The 18,990-nt window shown below is 47.6% G+C and overlaps 1 protein-coding gene across 2 annotated transcripts; it reads right to left on the bottom strand.

Moving 5' to 3' along the window:
• Nucleotides 1-3,027: 3,027 nt before the first annotated feature.
• On the bottom strand, nt 3,028-18,634 carry mnta (MAX network transcriptional repressor a). 2 transcript variants are annotated; one of them, XM_069689822.1, is made up of 7 exons: nt 18,511-18,634; nt 17,839-18,014; nt 11,852-12,461; nt 11,301-11,342; nt 10,953-11,064; nt 4,491-4,683; nt 3,028-4,141 (listed from the first exon to the last, which is right to left on the bottom strand). In XM_069689822.1, the coding sequence occupies exons 2-7, from the start codon at nt 17,909-17,911 to the stop codon at nt 3,348-3,350; spliced, it is 1,824 nt and encodes a 607-aa protein (XP_069545923.1). In that variant the 5' UTR covers nt 17,912-18,014; nt 18,511-18,634; the 3' UTR covers nt 3,028-3,347. The 2 variants fall into 2 exon arrangements, with proteins under 2 accessions (XP_069545923.1, XP_069545933.1); XM_069689832.1 differs by lacking the exons at nt 11,301-11,342; nt 18,511-18,634 and having other exon boundaries at nt 17,839-18,311.
• Between the last annotated feature and the right edge of the window lie 356 nt (nt 18,635-18,990).

Genomic DNA, 18,990 nt, shown 5'->3' with positions numbered 1-18,990 from the left:
CATGAGGTGAGCGTCCCAAGGTCGGGGCTGCATCAAAAAAAAAAAAAGGCCACGCGGTGTATTTATATTTTGCACGTATTCTGCGAAGGTTACTCAGATTGCAGGTCAGTTTAGTGATCAACTGTCGAGGAAAATATGAAAATATATTTAGAACAGTTGGGGTTTTTTTTTTTTTCTTTCCTTTATATTGCGGTCGGTTAAAGGTTCTCAGTTCAAAGGCTCTTCTGTATTACATGAGTACTAATCTTAATGTTTATCTTTTAACCAATGATAAACTTAATTGACCCAAATGTTGGATTTATCTTCAAAAGTATGATTTTTTTTTTTTTTTTTTTGTAATAACTTATCAAATGCCAAGAGTAATGATCAAAATTACGAAATGAACATGATTCTCTTGCCAATTGTTTCCAATGTCGCAAAGCTTTTTCTTGACTCTGCTCTGACTGGTGTGACCTTTTGTTTAAAAACCATATTACATTCCTTCAGCTTCCATCCCGGAGTCAGGTCGTATTTTTGTTCCTGAATTTGTTTTATATTAAATTTGTCTTTTGTTATGCTACATTTTTGAGTATATTTAAGTAATAAATTTATAAATGAAAGGAGGATGGAGAGGGCAATATGTACAAATTCTAATATTGTAATAAAATACGAATATAATTTCATGCTCAATCGGACGTTGGGTGTTATTTTCTGATGTGATATTAAAGTAGACTTGTACGCTATTGCATAATTTTGATTAAAAAAAAAATTCTGTTATAAAAGTTTTTTAGTCACCGAGCCCTATAATAAATAGATGGCGGTCAGTAAAAATAGGGCTTTTTTTTTAAAAAATTTTTTTTAGCAGTTTTGACTTGAATGCAGCTGCCTCTGTTAAAGCCCCGCCCCCTCAGGTGTGTGTGTGTGTAAAGTTCTCAGGTGTCAAACCAAAATATAAAAATGTCACTTGGCAAGATGCATTGATTATAGAAAATAACAGAAAAGCAGCCCCAGACATTTGTAAACATAATACAATTTATTAAGTATCTTATTTTTTTTTTTTTTTTGTAATTTTTTTTTTTTTGTAATAAATTTTAAATTTGACATATTTCCCCCAGCTTTTTAAATAATACAGGTCGATCTAAATGCAGCCCAACATTTACAGGCTATATACAACTTAAACTTTCTCCATAGGGAAAACACGCATGTATATTGTTGCTTCTTCAAGTATCTGCACCCCGTTAACTTTGAACACATTTTGTTTTGTTGCAAAATGATTTGTAAGTGCAACTGTCCAGGGTCATTTGCATAAAGTCTTAAGGTGGCAAAGGTTTCGATTTATCACTGCACTGAAGGAGTTCTTGTGTGTGTGTGTGTGTGTGTGTGTGTGTGTGTGTGTGGAGGGGTGGTGGTGGTGGTGGGGGGGGGGGTCTCTCTGCTGTAATCATATTGCATCAGAACAAAATACTAAATTAAGGGTTGAATACTTTCCAAAGTGGCCGAATGTGATATCAAGGTGGGAAGAGGTCTGTACAGTCGTCGCCCCGTCATATACAGCACTGTACATGGTCCAAGGGGGAAAAAAAAGAAAAGAAATTGACATATAAACGGAAGAAGTAATTCTCCAGATGAAACAAGCAACGGTAAATCTTAAAATACAAAAATCGTTTTTGTTTTTTTTAAATGTCTCACTTTACATACACTTGATACTTCAATAAAATAATCGTATTTAAAAAAAACAAACGGTTTTAACTTCTGCTAAGTGCGCGCTACTCCGCATCCGTTCACAGATCAGTACATTCAGATTACATGAGGACAGCACAGCTCGCCGCTGTTCTACTGAGTGCTATGTTAAACTGGCTGTCAATTTTGAGACTGGTAGAAATTTTCACAGTGCTAGCTTTTTTTTGGGGGGGGGGGTAGGGGGGAGAGGGAGGGTAGTCTTGAATAAACACCCGTCGAATGGGCTTACGTCAGCGGTTAAAAGTCACTTTTGCACCGATCCCCCCCCCCCCCCCCCGCCTAAAAGCGGCGGGCGACGGCCTCCGCACCTGCGCCGGAACGCGTCGCCGCGTCCCTCCGCCGACGCGCCGAAGTTCACGAGCACGTCGGGAGAGCGTCGCTGTGCGTCCTGGCGGTCGCCGAATGGACGCGGCCGCGGCATGCAGACACACATCCTACTACCGTACGCGACACAAAACGGCACGGAGACGCACTGCACCGTGTAGATATATATATATATATTTAAAAAAAAAAAAAATTTTGACCTTTTTTTTTTTTTTTTTTACTTATTCACATTCGACATCTTTAAACTCGTCGCCCTCAGCCGCACCTCGCGGGAGTTTAAAACTGCATCTTCGACGAAGCCGCTCGTCGGCTGCGTGTGCGTCCGGCGGGCGTGTGGATGTAGAAACTGATACTATTTGGCAAAAAAAAAAAAAAAAATAGGATAAAACATTAGCAGCAGCTGTGACAAAAAAAAAAAAAAAATAAAAAATAAAAAAATAAAAAAAAAAAACATAACTTTATCCTAAAACACTTAACTTGTGCTCAGTGGCCTTTATGTTTGTAGGAAAGATTACTAGAGAGAAGTAACAATTTGATTGTCCTTTAATTTCCAGCGTGGTGCTCGTTTGGGACTTTAAACGCAGACGGCCAGCAGGGGGAGCTGTTGGTGTTTGTTGCCCTCCCCCTCCCCCTCCAGGACTGCAGCTCCTCTGTGCAGCAGGAGGTTCAGTTCGGTCCGTGATTTAGCTCCAGCTCTGCAGCATGTGCGCTGCTGGAGAGGAGGAGCTCCCTTAAATCACATTTTCAGTGTGCTGGTATGATGGTTGAGCGCTCTGATCTTACACTGTCTGCACTCTGTCCCCGGTAACGTCTCCCTCCCCCCCCTCCCCCCGCCCCCTCCGTGTGAAGCCGGTTCTGTTAAGCTCGTGTGAAAATAACTACTGCTGTAATATCTGCAACAATCGATGGATGGCAAGCGAGGACCTAAGAACGGCACCTCTACGCCCGCCGCCCGCCCGCCCCTCCCCCTCCCACGCCCCCCCCCCCGCCCACTGTGTACCACCACACAGCACACGCAACATGATGACTGTCGACCACATGCGGCCAGGCAGAACCTAAATTAGGGATCAAGTTTTCAGGACACTGTGGTATACTAGTATTGAAAGAGGTTTGTGGTTTGTTTTAGGATTGTTCCCGGCTGTAATGCTTTCTGAACGATGGTAACTTCTGCATATTGGCGAGGTCTGCAGCAGCAGCAGAGGCTCTCCTGCCCTAACGGTGGGCCTGCCGACGGGCCCCCCTCCCCCCACCTCCCGCCCCACCCCGCCCTTGTGGGCGTCTCGTGGTCCCTCTGTTGGCAGTGTTCAGGCCAGCTTCAGAGTGCTGATGGGAAAGGAGGGCATGGTCACCATTGTCACAGGGTTCAGCACAGTCTGACCCACCAGCTGCGGGTGGTGCGCCATCATTTGGGCGCTCATCGCTGTCTGCTTACCGACGATGGCGGCAGCTTGCTGGGTCGGCGCGGTGCCGTTCAACTGGGGGCGGGCGTGGTTTAGCGTGTGAGCGATGTGACCGACCACGGCCGGCTGGGCGACGGCCACCGGCTGGGGGTAGATGGCCGGCAAACGCTGGCCCAGGTGGGCCACCGGGTGCACGGTGATGTGGCCGATGGGCTGGTGGCCGGGGGCCAGCTGAACGGAGTTGGCGGCGGTGGGGGGAGCCAGGTGGGCGATGTGTTTGGGAACCCCTCCCTGTATGACGTGGTTGACCGCCTGGATGACCGAGGGGTGGGACACCGACGCGTGCGCGATGACGGTGGGGTGCAAACCGGACGTGGCCACCATCTTGGTCTGGGTGGGGATCAAGGGCTGACCGGGAGCGCCGGGTGTCGCGAGTGCGGGCGGAGCGGCGAGCTTCAACAGAGGCTGTGGAGGAGTCACCGGCGGCGGCTGAGGCTGGTGCAGGAGGGCTTTGTGCTGGATGGAGATGTGTTGGGTGATGAAGGAGGTAGCGGCGGCGGGGGGCGGGGCCGGGGGCTGAGTGGGCGTCGCGGTCTTGTGCAGCTCGGGTTTCGTGGCGTGAGGCACAGCGGGTAAGGCGGTCTGCGCTCTCGGTGCCGTCTCTTCGTCCAGGTCATCGTCCATGATGTCTTCGCCCTCTGCGACGCCAACAAACGGGGGGGGGGGGGACAAAAACAACAACAACAACGACACTGTAGTATTTGATGCCATTTGAGTTTGCACTTGAGATTGAAATGTGTCCCGATGCCGTGGTTGATTGGACATTTTTCAGATCAGAACGGTTACAATATAACACGTAATATGGACTTACTTTAAATCTAGTCTTAATGTTTATACAGGGGCAAGATGGCAACCTATCTGCTGGCTATAATGTGTGTGTGTGTGTGTGGGGGGGGGGGAGAGTAGTTTCAGAGGCTATTTTAACACGTAGGTCAGATAAGACCATAAAACCCGCAAATCCCCCCCCTCCCCCGACCGTCCACCTACCGGAGGCCGTGGAGGTCGAAGCCTGGTCCTCCTCCGGCTGCACCGTCTGTCGAAGGACGCGGTCGATCTCGATCACGTCCATCCACTGGCTCAGGTCGTTCTTCAGCTCCGACAGTCGCTGTTGGGTGGCGATCTTCTCTCTGGCCAGTCGCTCCATGTCGTGCTCGTACTCCTTCTCTTTACGCTTCAACGTCTGAAGGGGGGACGGGCAAGAGGTGAAACTCTCGCTCGTCAAATTGTGAACAGGGCGGCTCCCGCCGTGCTTCGAGCCGCCGCCGCCAACAAATGCACCGGGGTAACGTTTTTTTTGTTTTTTTTTAATTAGGTTCACGTGCGGTGTGATGCAATCGTCCCAATACAACAGCCTCGAAATAAAACACGACTAAACTGACATGGAAAGTAGGAGGTGCTTCCGGGCAGCGGCTCTCTTGTGACCTACTTTGCCCCCTCCCCCACCTCTCCCCTCCCTCCCTCCCTCCCCCCCCCCGAACCAGCTGACACAGGACAACACCAAACACACGGAGCCGGACTTCCCTGCAACACGGCAACATGAGGACAAGTTCGAAAAATAAATAAATAAATAAAGTGTGAAAAACTGAACCGAACTTTTAACAAAAAGACAAGAAATGTGTGTTTACAGACAAAAAAAACCAAACAACAACAACAACAAAAAAATCACCTGAAATACTTACTGTCCAACGAAATAAGTCTAAAGCCACGCAAACGGGGCAGGAGGTGCGTTTCGACACGACGTTACGCAATTTATTACACGTGGGACTGTCCGGCGGGCTCTCTGACCCCGGTGAGGGAGAAACCTGACGACTCAGGATCACGAAGCCCCCCCCCCCCCCCCACCCCCACCGACAGTCAGACTTCCTGCTGGCGGTCACGCCGCCGTCTACGCTGCGTGTGCAAGTCATCTTGTGAGCCGGATTATAAGAGGCGGCATCTGCATGTGTAGACGTTTCACAGGGAGGTTTGTGAGTGTTTGTGTGTGTGTGTGTGGGGGGGGGGGGGGGGGCTTTCTGGCTCACTTCTTTTTAAAGTTTGAGATATCTGCTTGCGTGCGCGTCTACGGGACAATGCACACGTACACGAATAGCAAACGGGGACAACAGGCGGGCCTTGTGTGACTCGGCACCTGTCTTGCTCCAGGCCTCATCCAGGATTAGAACCGCATGGGCCAAGAGGACTGAGCTTTGGCTGCTTCCCACTGGAGGGGAGGGTGGGGGGTGTTGTTGTTGTTGTTGTCGTCGTCCGTCACCCACATATAAATACAATTTAACAGGAAGTCGTGTTTACTTCTCAGTTAAGCCAAGACAAAAGAAGAAACAAAATGAAGTCGGCTAAACCCGATACGAACCAGCTATTTTAATCTCTTAGAAAAACCACGACGTCGATACGCTCACGGTGGATTTTGTTGTTGCGACAAACGACACAGGCCGAGACGGGACGTGGTTCTCTCGGTTGGGGGGGAAAAAAACCGGCACGCAACGGTTTGTTGGTTTCGTTACTCGCTGCCCGACATACATTATACACGGACACCGAACCGATGTCGCTCCAATGATCTGACATCACGTTTATAAGCCCACCTCTGCTTTCAATACCTTTCTTCAAATATCCATCGACACCCAAATACCAAAAAAAAAAAAAAAAAAGGTTTTCGCCCGGTGCCGTTAAGACACTGAACGCCGCACGTCTCTTTACTTCTATTTTGGACGGCTGTCATGCGCTTCCAGAAAACTGCAAGAATTCAAGCGTTGCACCGTTTCTCAGTTACAAAGGCCGGTATCCAAACAATAATTCCCCCCCCCCGTCTTTTAATAGCACTCTCGGTCATGGTGGGTAATGTGGGTATGCAACTCATTTGGAAGCTTAATGAGCAGCTAAGGTCCCGTCAGTTAATTAATAACTTCCTCCTTACGAAGCACTCGTAAACATTTCGACACGCGTGTAACTCGGTACACGTAAACGGCTCTGAGGCGGCCGACATCTCCCTCTCTCTCTCTCTCTCTCTCTCTCTCTGTGTGTGTGCAAGTTGGGAAACTCAATACTTCAGTCTGAACACGTTAAAAAAAAGATCATTGGTCTCAAAACGTGATGTATTGAAATGGCCTCATCTTTTGGTCGTCAGGGAAACTGAAAACCTCTCTAAGGTTTCCTCGGTAACGAGCCTCCATGTGCTAAAGATGCCTTTAGTCGATCCTGATCGTGTGCCGGCCCCTAAAAACGCGTTCAAAAAGTCAGTCTGGGAGGAGGGGGGGGTCATTTGTGACACGTGGACATAAAAAGGGCCGGCTGCCTCCTTTTTACCCTCACACAGCCGGCAGCCTTACAGGAGCTCCACAAACACCGAGACCCACTGAACTCTCTCCTGCAGCAGCAGACACCGAGCGCGTCTGGTTACAGACATCCAGCCTGAGATTATAACCACGTAAACCTGATGAACACTCTGCAGCAGATGGATCCCACATGACTTCATCACCGTGCTAATCATGTCACCGGGTTGCTAGGACATAAGGTGCCGAGAACCTTTTGATTCTCTGCACATGACCGCCCTCCCCCCCCCCCCACATCTTCTCCTCCTCCTCCTCCTCCTCCTCTTCCTCCCGCAGACACAAAGGCTTTCGCCTGGGCTCCGCTTGTGTGTGAAAATCTACATCCGCACAGAGATAGGCTGCGTGATGCGGATGTGGGTGTGTGTAAGGTAAACACCGCTCAAGCGCTGTCACAAGCAATGCCAGTGCCGAGCACATGGCCCCACGGAGGAGGGGGAGGAGGAGGAGGAGGAGGAGGAGGAGAAGGAGGGGGCGGGGGGAGGCGAGGGAGGGAGGCGACAGATAGCGGGGGATCGAGGGAGAGCAATACAAGCTGTACTCACTGACTCACTTTTGCAGCAGCCGGGAACAGACAGCACAAGGCTGGGTTGTTGTGTTTTTTTTTTTTTTCCTTCTTCTTCTTAAAGGGCCAGCAGCACGTTAGGCCACGTTGCAGACACGCTGCTCAAAGCCTGGCCGACTGATCGGGCCTCTCTCCACAGCAGGTCTTGTGACACAGTGGTAAAGCATAAACCCTCGTCTTAATGGGCCTTCAAGCTGGAACAGAGAACTTCACGTGGTGCCCGACTTTATCAATAAAAAGGCTTGTGTGTGTGTGTGTGTGTGTGTGTGTGTGTGTGTGTGTGTGTGTGTGTGTGTGTGTGTGTGTGTGTGTGTGTGTGTGTGTGTGTGTGTGTGTGTGTGGAAAAAAAAAAAAAATACGCACTTTTTCACCACATCATTGTTTTCGTGCGAGTCTGCGTTGGTCACAGCGGACCTGATGACCTCATCTCGGTTAACTAAACTGGGCAGGAGACAAATCAGGCTGACTTTCATGTAGACTGTGCTTTAAAAAAAAGAAAAGAAAAAAAAAAAAAGGCTTATTAATAATAAAGACTGTACTATAAACAAGAAGCGCGTCAACATGAGAGAACGATGGTCTCGACTGCCGAGGAAGGCCGGTCGTTTTTCGAGGGTCGAGGCGGGATGAACATGAAAACGTCCCAAGAAATGAGCGCCACTTGTGTTTTGAAGGCAACGCTTCGAAGGAAATGTGCCACACGGGCGTTAACGTGAACACAGTCGACGTGAACGAACTGTGCCGTGAATTGGGGACACGACGCGTTTCGGACTGGCTGTCGGTCAGCTCGGAGGGGGAGTAAACCGAGCCTTGTTGTTTACCGCTCCGCGCTCCCTCGCTGCTGCTGGCTGCTGCTGCTGCTGCTGGCTGCTAAGACCGGTGGCACGGAGAGTCCTGCCTGTTGCAGTGCTGGGTGGGGGCCCAGCACGAAGGGGGGTGGGGGGTGGGGGGGGTGACGTCACGCGGCTCAGGCTAGCCATGTGCTTGCTGCTCATGTGGCCTTAAAAGCTCAGAGAGGCAGGATGGAGGGAACGAGGGGGGGGGGGGGAACGGAGGAGGAGCGCCAGTGCATCGGGGTTTTTGCGGCGCCACTACAGGCTCCAGGGTGGAAGCGTTTAGGAACAAGACGTGACACATTTTAATTACAAAGTGAAACCCATTTATAGCTCCAATAAAACACTGTCACAATCAGGGATTGCATAATCTGCTGGTATTTAATGCTTTCTGGTCACAGAGGATGACTCATTTGCACTCCAAATGTAATGAGGAAGTGATACTCGAGCCAACCGAGAGACTTTCTGTGGAAAGCTTATAAAAATCCAGCCACCGTTGCCGCCGTCTGTATTTTCAGAGGAGCTCTGCTCATTTACAAATTACCGCTGGGGATAACATGCAAGATAAATGACATGAAATGTGATGCTGAGCCTGGAGCCTCTGATTTGAACCTCCTCTGAGCTCTGAGTGTTTTTGTATGCAAGATGCTTCCCTGCTGCCAGCCCAGAGGGGGGGAGGGGAGAGGGAGGAGGGGGGACAGGGGAGGGAGGAGGCAGCGTTCAGGGAGAGAGGTGTATGCAAGCGAGACACGGGTCTGTACCACTAATGTCAGGATGCCAATGTGTGCACGTGCTCAGTCTTTTCCTTTTTTTTGGCCTCCGATCACCCAAAGTTTCCCTCCTTGACTCCGTCCCTCCAAGTCAAAACACCAGTCTGGCCAATGAAGACGTGTCCTCCAGACAATGTACGAGTAAAACTTCCAAAAGCAGCTGGAAGGGCTATGACCTACAATCCATGAACTGCTGGAGCACCTAGTGAGCCTTAACTGCTCGCAGTTTTGCACGAGGGGGGTCTTAGTCGGCGAGGTTTTTCCTTTTTCTATTTGCTTTAACTAGATGTCGCCCACGTGCAGCTCAGCTGTTGACAGGAGGGTCAAATAGGCAGGTCAGTCCGCCAGTTGAACACACCGTGTTGCTTAATCACAGAGACGGCCGCATGGAGGGGGATCGGGTGACGAGCTGCGAAACCACACTGTCCTAGTTTTTGTCCGTATCCTCCTTCGCCGACTGCTCAAAGCATCAAACCGGCAGCACGCTGTCCTATTCAATATTAACGGTAGTAAACATGCACCGCGGTTATACCATGAAGATAATGTGAAAAATATACAAGATCGATTCTGTAAAAGAGGCCTTCAATGCTGATAAAACAAGCACGGCTATCGCTACGGTTACCAAATATTGCAGGTTTCGGTTAACCAATCGACTAACAAATAAAAAAACGACCAGGCGAGCACCTCCTTATACGTGTGGATTAGAAATCACACTTCAGCGTAACTAGACAAACGTAAACACAGTGTAATCTGCTTGACTGCTCTACAATACACTCGGATCATGTGATTACAATAATTGCAGCCTCGGGCCCGTGGGTCAACCTGTGTCTAAGATTCATAAATTACAGACACGGCAGATATCTGTAGGAAGAGGGGAAAACACGAGCCACTGTAAACACTGTAAACACTGTGACACGCTGAGCAACACAGTCTGAAAGAGTTGACGTGACCTGCGGGGGACCTTCGAACCGGCTGTTTACAACCAGGAGACTCGGTGAGCGCCTGACTTGCACACATGGCCGGTCATACGTGGACGGTGCACACTTAACGAAAGAGGAAGCCTCAGAGATGTAACACAGATCAGAGAGAAGGATCAATACGGAATTTTTAAGGCTGATAAAAAAAAATAATTAAAAATCGATTTATTTGTTTTTTTGTGACCGATACAAGACCATAAACATTTATATTAACCTTACAATTACAAAAATGTCAAATAATTTTTTTTTTTTTTTAGATTCACAAGCTTATTTTTGTAATACCTAGTCATGCAAATAATTATTCAATTAACCAATTAGTCAGCTGACAGAAAATTAACCAGAAACTACCTTGTAATCGATTGATAAATGTGGGTGGGTTTTTTTAGTTTTTTTTTTAAATTGGAACATTTTCTGTTTTCAGCCTCTTAATTGCTGAAATTTGCCTTCTAAAAATATCTTTGAATTTCGGCGTAGGAAGACATTTTGTTTGCCGTCATTTTGACATCTATTCATCACTAGCTCCTCAAATTCAGAAATGAATCTACAAATCCTGACAATTACAGTTGTGATCCCACGTTTACTGCGAAGGGGCTTCTGTTGTGCAACTCCTCCGGTACCCGACGCTCAATATGCTGGCGTGGACTCCAAACAATGGAGGCTTCGCCGTTCTGTAATTATCACGAGTGCCAGTGGACCTGAACAAACAAGTCGAAACAATATTCACAAACATGCGCTGGATAATATATACAGGCTGAGGCATATAGGTTGGTCATAATTATCAGGCTATTTGGCACAAGTTTAAAATCGGCGTCGCTGTTTAGCCATCGACCTTTGCGGAAAATATAAAAAAAATTAAAAAAAAATCTACAAATAAAGCCAACGTCAGCGCTGAGAACAAAATACAATCATCAGCTCAAATACACAATCACTCGGAAAGTTTGCACACCTACGGGTAGAAATTTAGTGGCTGAACCACGAGCTTACCTGAATGTATCTCAGCGCACTTCTCAGCACGCTCAGATTGGAGGTTTTCTTCTCATCGATGTTTGGGATGTTCTTTTTCAGCGTCTCAAAGCACTCTTTCAGGTGTGCTCGTCTGACAGACACAAAACACAGAGAGGCAACTTGAGAACGGGAGAGCCACACTTTGATTCTTTTTCTTTTCTTTCTTTTTTTTTTTTTTTTCGGTAACTTTCTTGAGCCTCAAAATCACGCTTGGTATTGAAATTAAACTGCTAGAAATAAAGGCATCACTTAATTTCAGAGAAACCTTTAATCAGATGCAAAGACTCACAGGGTACACTATTATTCTAGAAGACAGGTTGAACCCACCTGTTTTTCTCAAGCTTGTTATGCACTTCTCTTGTGCCTGCCCTGCAAGAGCACAGATGAGAGCACGGTAAGAATTTGATGTCCAAAAGGACAACAGGACAATAAAAGTCTAAATCAGCCAAAGACGACGTTTCTCACTTTGTTTCTAGCGGATGGCTTTCGTGACGCATGTCCCATTTAAAGTAACATGTATCATCTCAGCTTAATAATTAGAACTTGAAACTGCAGTTAGTGCGTTAGTGCTTCGAAAGTATTTAACTAACGGGACAACAGATTTCTCTGATGATAATTGATCATTTTAGTCCTTTGCTGGTGCTAGACCAATAAGAGCTTTACAAATGCTACGTTTTGCTTGGACTTTGAGGTCTACGTTACAAAAGGTACCTCCGGACTCCTCGTCCACATTTTTGACATTTTATGGACCGATATATAAAATAAAATTACAAAAAAAAAAAAAAAAAAATACAGATCAATTTAAAACTATCAGTTGCAGCCCCCATTTCAATTATAATACATTGAGTTAAGGAGTTTAGACTTTAGTTTAGACGTACCCTCCGGGCCTTTTCTTGCTGTCCAGGTGGCGGCTGTCGTCAGGAGGACTTGCGCTGCTGATGGGGCCGTTCTGCAGGGGAGCCTGCTGCAGCACGGGGCCCGAGTGAGGCAGTAAGGCGTGTTGCAGCGGCGGCGAGACGATGGAGCCGGGATAGCGCTGAAGGTGCTGCGCCTGCTGCTGCATTTTAGCGTTGTTAGTGTGGGCGACGAGCTGCGGGTGATGGCGGTGGTTGGGTAGCGGCTGCTTGTGGTTGGCGGTCACCACGGTCGGGTGCTCGGGTTTGGGTTGCGGAGAGCACGGCGGGGCCGCGGCACTCTGCTCCTGAGGGGAGTGAGGGTCTCTCTTTGGGGAGGCCAGTGGAGGGGAGAGCGCGGCGACAGGCAGAGTGGGCGAGCCTGCGGGGTTGGGGGTGACCACGGGGATGGGGATGACAGCGAGAGGCAAGGAGGGCGGGGGCAGAGAGGGCGGCGTGGGGGGCGGGCGGCACTCGGCTCGGCGCTCCTCCCCTTTGGAAACATTGTTGACGTGGATTGTCGAGTTGTAGTTGACATCGGAGTGCCTCTGCTCGGTCAGCTGCTGGAGACGCAGCTTTTCCTTCAGTTCATCCTCTGCGGAAGAAACAGAAATCGAGGCACGTTTAGTTCCCCGTCATAAACGGCCACGGGGGGAAAACAGGACTTGGCAAAACATTCGGGAGAAACAAACCAAGGCTTCCTACCCACACAATACCTCCAATCCTGCTTGTCCAAATGGTAGGATATCAGAATAACAACCCTTCAACATTTAAATTCACTGGTATCTTCACTGCAGGCAGCAACATGAAATGTTGAACTTGACCCAAAACTTGTGTAACGTGATGTCAGTGGCACACATCGCGTTTCTCTTTTATCAACGCAGCAGTAAGGCCAAAGAAATGAGGACAAACGTCTTCCAGGAACAGCCTTGAATGCTCCGTCATTTGGAGACGGACTGTACCGCACGGGTCATTCTCGTGGGATCATGTCATAATAATAATAGTGATAGTACTTGAATGTTCAACGAAATGTTATTTCATCTGTGCAGCGTCGAATCACAACATCAGTAAGCTCTGACTTTACTTCGTGAGGTCGAGGCCGTTCAACTTCAGAGAGGGAAACCCAACAAGTCAACAGTTCCCACGTGAGCCACAGAGTGAAGAAACATCCCAGTTAGCAGACAGGAGGCTCTTTTCTTTTGATGTCGCTACTTTGATGCTTAAAACTTCTGAGCGTTTGTTCATTTGAAGAATCTCGCCTAACTGCAAAGCACACTCTTACAAAAGAGGCCCTTTCCTTTCATAGAGGTGCATGTTGCTGTAACACAATACCAGTCACAATACCAGTCACACTCCGCTGGACAAGTTGCGCTGGGGAGGTGAGCGCAAGTCAGCTAACAAAGCCTGAGGGACTCCATAGCACCGACATACATGTCGCACGGTTGCTATAATAAAAGGTCTGTAAAAGCACATTACTTCGGGATATAAGCTACTGCATGTTGTGAAGAGTTACAGAAACCCATTTTGGAGGTTAATAATCACCCATCCGAGCCGAGTTAACAGTTGTTATCCGTTTACGCCAAACATTGGGACCTCTGAGTCGACCGTCCTCGCGGCTACGGAGAAGGCTTGCGGAGGTAAGTCCGACTTGCCCGGACATATTACCGAAGAAGCGGGGAAGGCTTGGTAACACACGTCAAAACATTAAATCAGAAAGGTCTCGCAGGTGCCGTCCAATCATCTTCAGGACGCCCCCCCCTGTGTAATATATGAATGCTGTGTAAATGGGCTGTAGTTGCTATGGCAGCTGTGATACACGTAGTCGTCATTAACAGCGTTACGAAGGAGACCTGAGCACTGCAGCGCTACACTCATCCCTTCACCGAGGAACTCAACAGCCTTTGGCGGATGAAACTTTTTTTTTGGGGGGGGGGTTTATCACGAACCGATGAAAATGAGATAAATGTTAAATTAAAAGTTAAATCCAATAAAAACAGAGACTTGCAAACCGAAAACCCTACGTTCTCCAAAAAAACAACAACAACAACAACATGAAATAATGTACATGTTGACAACTATAGCGGTAAATTCAAATGTGACCGTTCCCTGTTGGGAGGGGGACGGGAGGGGGGAAGGCAAGTGTTGTAATTGCAGACTTGTAGCCTGAATATAGAGAGCTGTCCGTTTATTATACATCTCCATGTGTCTCCACACTACAGTGCTGCAGTAAATCCAACCTGTGAGAGGGTTTCAACGTTCGGGTTGTTTTTTGTTTTTTTTGCGGAGCGGTTTTAAACAGGTGTTAATTCAACAGGATTTCAGATGTTGTGCGTGTTGCTGGTGAACTGTGCTGAACTGAACCGACAGGTGGTATTGTTCTTTAGCCTACCTCCGAAATAACAACACCACCTGTCGCCTGCCAACATCACAATCGACACCTCTCTGAAGAAACTCCGCTAGCCCTCATGAAGGTAGGTATGGCTGCAGGACTGCTCGTCTGCGCTGATTTTAGACGGATGTACTAATGAAACAAGCAACAGGGAACCAAGAACTAAAACTTAGTTACGCTTTTCCCTCGTCGGTGAGGTGTTGTAGTCAATTGGGTTCAATTAGGGAAAAAAAAATCAACTTTAAATATGTGACAAACATGACTCCCCACCCCCCACCCCACTCCCCGCAGTGTAAAGTCCCCCACAGATAAAAAATAAAATAAAAATACTAACATTTTATTTGTCCAAAGTTGTTGAACATTAACGCCCTGCTTCTCTACACACACAAACCTGTCAGGAGGTCCAACTATTACATCAAATAAAGCTTCAAAAGCTGCTGGGGGGGGGGGGGGTGCTAGAAGGACTGGGTTTTAAAAAAAAAAAAAAAATCTATATTCCGATTCAAATTGAATAATCCAATATTGTTTCATAAAATCCCAAGACCAATCTTTTAACATGTCCCATTTTACAGGCCTTAAACCGTTGATACAGGAAGCTTTAACCAGGTGAATCTCGCACAACGACATCTGGGCACCTGAGGCATAAGAAACATCAGCAAGTTTCAATGCGGACTCTCGGTTGCGTTTCAAGGTTTGAACATTTCGAAGACGGCAAAGCCGCCACGAGTGAGCTGTGCAAAACGGAGAGTGAAGTAATGTGGAAACACCACGACTCTCCGAAACCATTTTGACGGGGCGTTATTGTTGATACGCTTATCTACAAAAAAACGTCAGAGCAGAAACAAACAAACTCCGCTCTTGCGTGCGAGTTCACTTTCCAATTTGCTTTGACGAAAAGCTGTTTTTTTTTTCCCTCTCTCCAAAAGAACAAGATGTTCTGGTGCTGTGCTAGCCGCCTCTCTGGCAGACGCTGCACGCTCCGTTGTGAGAGACTGATAGTTTAGTATTGTAGTGTCATCACCGCGCGCGCACACAGACACGCGCGCGCGCACACAGACACATACACACACGCACGCGCCAGCGTCTCTTCTTGGAGGAAAGCTATAAAACACGTAGAAAAAAACAAGAGGGTTTTCTATAGACATTATATAACTGCAGCAGCAGCACAGAGAAACACTGGCCTACTTTCCTCCACACAGTGACCTGCTCTACAGTAGCAGGGAGGAGGAGGAGGAGGAGGTGGAGGAGGAGGTGGTGGAGGGAAAGGGGGGAGGGAGGGGAGGAGAGATTCTCTTTGCAGCAAGGCCGGAGGAGATAGGAAGAAAGAAAGCGGGAGGTCTCACTCTGACCTTGTTCTGGAGACAACAAAGGTTGGAGGACTACAGCCTTTTATCAGAATTTGTAAAAGTCCTGGTTCACCATTTTGCTGAAGTAATTAAGAGTCCAGCCTCCACACACCGACACTGTAGTACAGTCTCAACACTCGGCACACGTCTACACCGGCAGGCAAGCTTTAACAACACAGGAAATGAAGTGTAAAGATAAGGAGATCTTGTTGGCGTGGAGGGAGAGTTGTTCCTTAAATTCTGCGTGGAGTCAGCTAGAAACCTTTTGTAGAAGTAGTTTAACCCATCTGTTGTCTGAGTCTTGGCTGCAGCTGCACAAGAAGCTCCCGGGGTCGAGAGGCCGTATTATTTTCACTCCCTTGTAAAAAAAAATAAAAAAATAAAGTTCACGTGTCTACTATTATTCACAGCTGAGCTGTAGGCAACTTTAAAATATTACAAAGGCAGATGGGCAGTGGTCCCTGGACCCTTTACAGACATCACAATGACGTGTGCAAATTAAACGGTTCATTTTACATGTTCTGTAATTACAGCACCAGCTTCCTATGAGTCTCGGCACGCTTTTGAGAAGATAATCGTTACACAGATTATGATTCTGGTTCAGGATTGAGGCGTAGAGCTTTTTCATTAATGCCACATGGCTCTTCCAGACATTGTGACGTGAAATTGCTCCAGTTGTCATATTCTTCGAGAACATCAGCATCAGATCAGAGCAATGCAAGGAAGGCCTGAACGGTGACGATGACATCGGAGAGAATATTTAGGAAGTCAGAATGCACACTTATAATAACTAATGATGTACACTATTATCCCACAGTGTAACAAAAGTAAAGGGTTTAATAGCGACTACAAAAATATCAAATAAAATGTAGATGTTGGTGAAACAGCTCCGGAAAGTCGCAGGAAATTAAAAAAAACATGTAGCGGCGGGCATTTATTGGTTTTGATTGACATCTGACAGTCCAAATTGTTTCTTTTACTGTAAAATATGCATATTTATTTCGCATTATAAGTGCAAACACACTAGGTCCCTATCTAAAAATTTAGCTACCGAGTTACAGCGTGTTTATATTGACGGTTAAACGCGCTCCAAAATGAGTTTACAGAAAACAGCAACGCGATAATAGTCCAGGTTTAACACGGTAGTGACCCATCTTCTTGATAAACAATCTTTGGGAGGGGTTGCCCAAGCACGCACGTGGTGAAAGGGGCTGGGCTACCCCCGCTGTTAGGATACAGGGGCGTGTTTTTTTTTGTGATTTTTTTTTTTTTTTTTTTTTTAAATACGCGTCATCGACAGACATTCAAAGCCCCTCCACGAGCGTCTCAAAGACCAGGGAGTTTGTTGGGTTTTTTTTTTTTTTTCCACCGTGACACAAACAGACCTGAATGTGTAGACACACGATGCAAAACAGCATCACAACACACAACACCTTGCACGGCTTCAACCAGCGGGCGGTGACCGAGGCGGCACAGAGGATGCACGTCGGGGAGGCTGAAAGTCAAGTCACTTGATCCGACGATGTCAGGTCATTATGTAAAACCAGCTTGGCATTCCCTGCGCCACCGCCCTTTACTCCCCCCCCCCCTCCTCCACCTCCACCACCCCTCCACCTCCACCCCCGTGTTTTGGTTTTTCTCATTTGGTTTCGCGCGTGCAGATAATCCTTAATGTACTGACCCGGGAAAAGCATAGAGGGAAAAGGATGAGCGAAGTTTACAGTGCTGCTGCTGCTGCTGCGTCCCCCCCACCCACAACCACCACCCTCCTCCTCCTCCTCCTCCGTGTTGCACGTTAACTGTTAATGCAGCAGGTTTCAATGCAGTCCCTCCTGACACTGCAGCAGATATGCAGCGCGTGTGTTTCACAGCTCTGATTCGGGTTAATACGCAAACATGAAACAAAGCGGGAGGTTAATAAAAAAATAAATTAAAAAAAAAATTAAAAAAAAATGCGCACACGGCGTCTGCACAACTAAACGAATATGAAAGTAAAAACTGAAACGCCACAGACAAGACTGAAACCCCGTTTCTCTCAGCAGATATATTTGAATTAAAAACACACACTGGTACAGGGAAGAAGAAAAAAAAGAGACATCTTTCAGCTGCACTTTTCCCAGAAATGGTTGGAGCTTGTCACAGTTAATTCTCTTAGTTACCAGTGTTGGGAAGGGGAAGGGGAAAAAAAAAAAAAAAAAAAAAAGAACAAGTCTATTTGTAATAAAACAGGAACTTACCACGTGCTTTCTGTTGTTGCTGGGCTTGCAATTCCAAAAACTTGGCTGCTTCCAGGAGCGTTTCGATGCTCATTTCTGTCCACTTGGAAAGAGCGGCTCGGCGTTTGAAGCGAAAAGCAGTAAAAGCAAACGCGATCTGCGCCTGTGTAGGACAGGGAGAGGTTCCCAGGCTGAAGCTGGAAAAAAAAAAAAGGGTAATCGGATACCCCCTCGGTAGAAACTCTGCCACTTACGTAGAAGAGTTACAAACAAGATGGCGCTCAAAAGTAGTACCGAACAAATAAGGTTTGTGAATCACGCAAGCGTTTGTAAACGCCCACAAGACAAAAGACTCCCTCCCTTCACGAGAGAGACCGCGACAAAACATGGAGCATGATGCGAAATGCTTTTCTGCGCTCCGAAGCTCCAGTCACGGGCCTCCGGGGCTGAGTCACGTCCCGTCTCACCAGTAAAATGGGTGCTTCCTCCGTCTCCGGAGCGCCGGCCGCGCTAAAAAAAAAAACAACAAAAAAAAAAAAACCAACACAACAAAATGTTGCCCACGTAGCCGCTCGCGCCGCTGTCGCTTAGCAACCACCTTAGATCAACAAGGCAACCGCGTCTCTTAAGCGACACGCGGACCTTCGTAAAACGGCTACTAACGGGGTCCGGAGGGCTGTTTGATATCCTCACCTGCAACTCGGGTCAGATGTTGTCGACTTCCTCGACCTGCCGCCTTACCCGAGGCTCGTTTCTGTCAACGGTTAACGGTACGACTGCCGGGAGAAAAGCAGCGACGCCGTCAAAGTCGTCTTCCACAAATGTCTGGACTTGTCATATCTGCAGCACATTTACATGTCATTAATGTTTCGTCCGCCAATCAGCGTGAAGAACAGCGGGCGGGGGGGGGGGGGGGGGGGGTTGGCGTCTGCACACGTGGGTCCGAGCGACGCAGCATGTTTACCTCCCGCCGCACAGGCGGACACGGTTATAATGCAGCTACACGTAGGTCACTACATTTCCCTGTAAAAGGAGGGAAATTATAAATTAGTATCAACCGGAAATAATTGAATAAAGTAACTCAAAATTGTACAGCAGTTTAGTAAATGTTATTTACTTTCCACCGCTGAATGAATCAAATGTCCATGCACTTTGCAGAGGGGGGCTGTAGAC

Source organism: Brachyistius frenatus, unplaced genomic scaffold, assembly GCF_029030835.1.
Source record: "Brachyistius frenatus isolate BFR_SWC_R1_liver_20210118 unplaced genomic scaffold, ASM2903083v1 Contig_1, whole genome shotgun sequence".
Classification (NCBI taxonomy): domain Eukaryota; kingdom Metazoa; phylum Chordata; class Actinopteri; family Embiotocidae; genus Brachyistius; species Brachyistius frenatus.
Note: the sequence above shows the minus strand (reverse complement) of the source record. Positions and strands in the feature narration are given on the sequence as shown.

Excerpts from the sequence above, each read along its gene's own strand:
- mnta (XM_069689822.1), bottom strand. The coding sequence starts at position 17,911 with ATGAGCATCGAAACGCTCCTGGAAGCAGCCAAGTTTTTGGAATTGCAA. Across the intron at positions 11,343-11,851 it reads AGCAAGAAAAGGCCCGGAGG|GGCAGGCACAAGAGAAGTGC; the intron begins GTACGTCTAAAC and ends GTGCTCTTGCAG. Across the intron at positions 11,065-11,300 it reads AACAAGCTTGAGAAAAACAG|ACGAGCACACCTGAAAGAGT; the intron begins GTGGGTTCAACC and ends TGTGTCTGTCAG.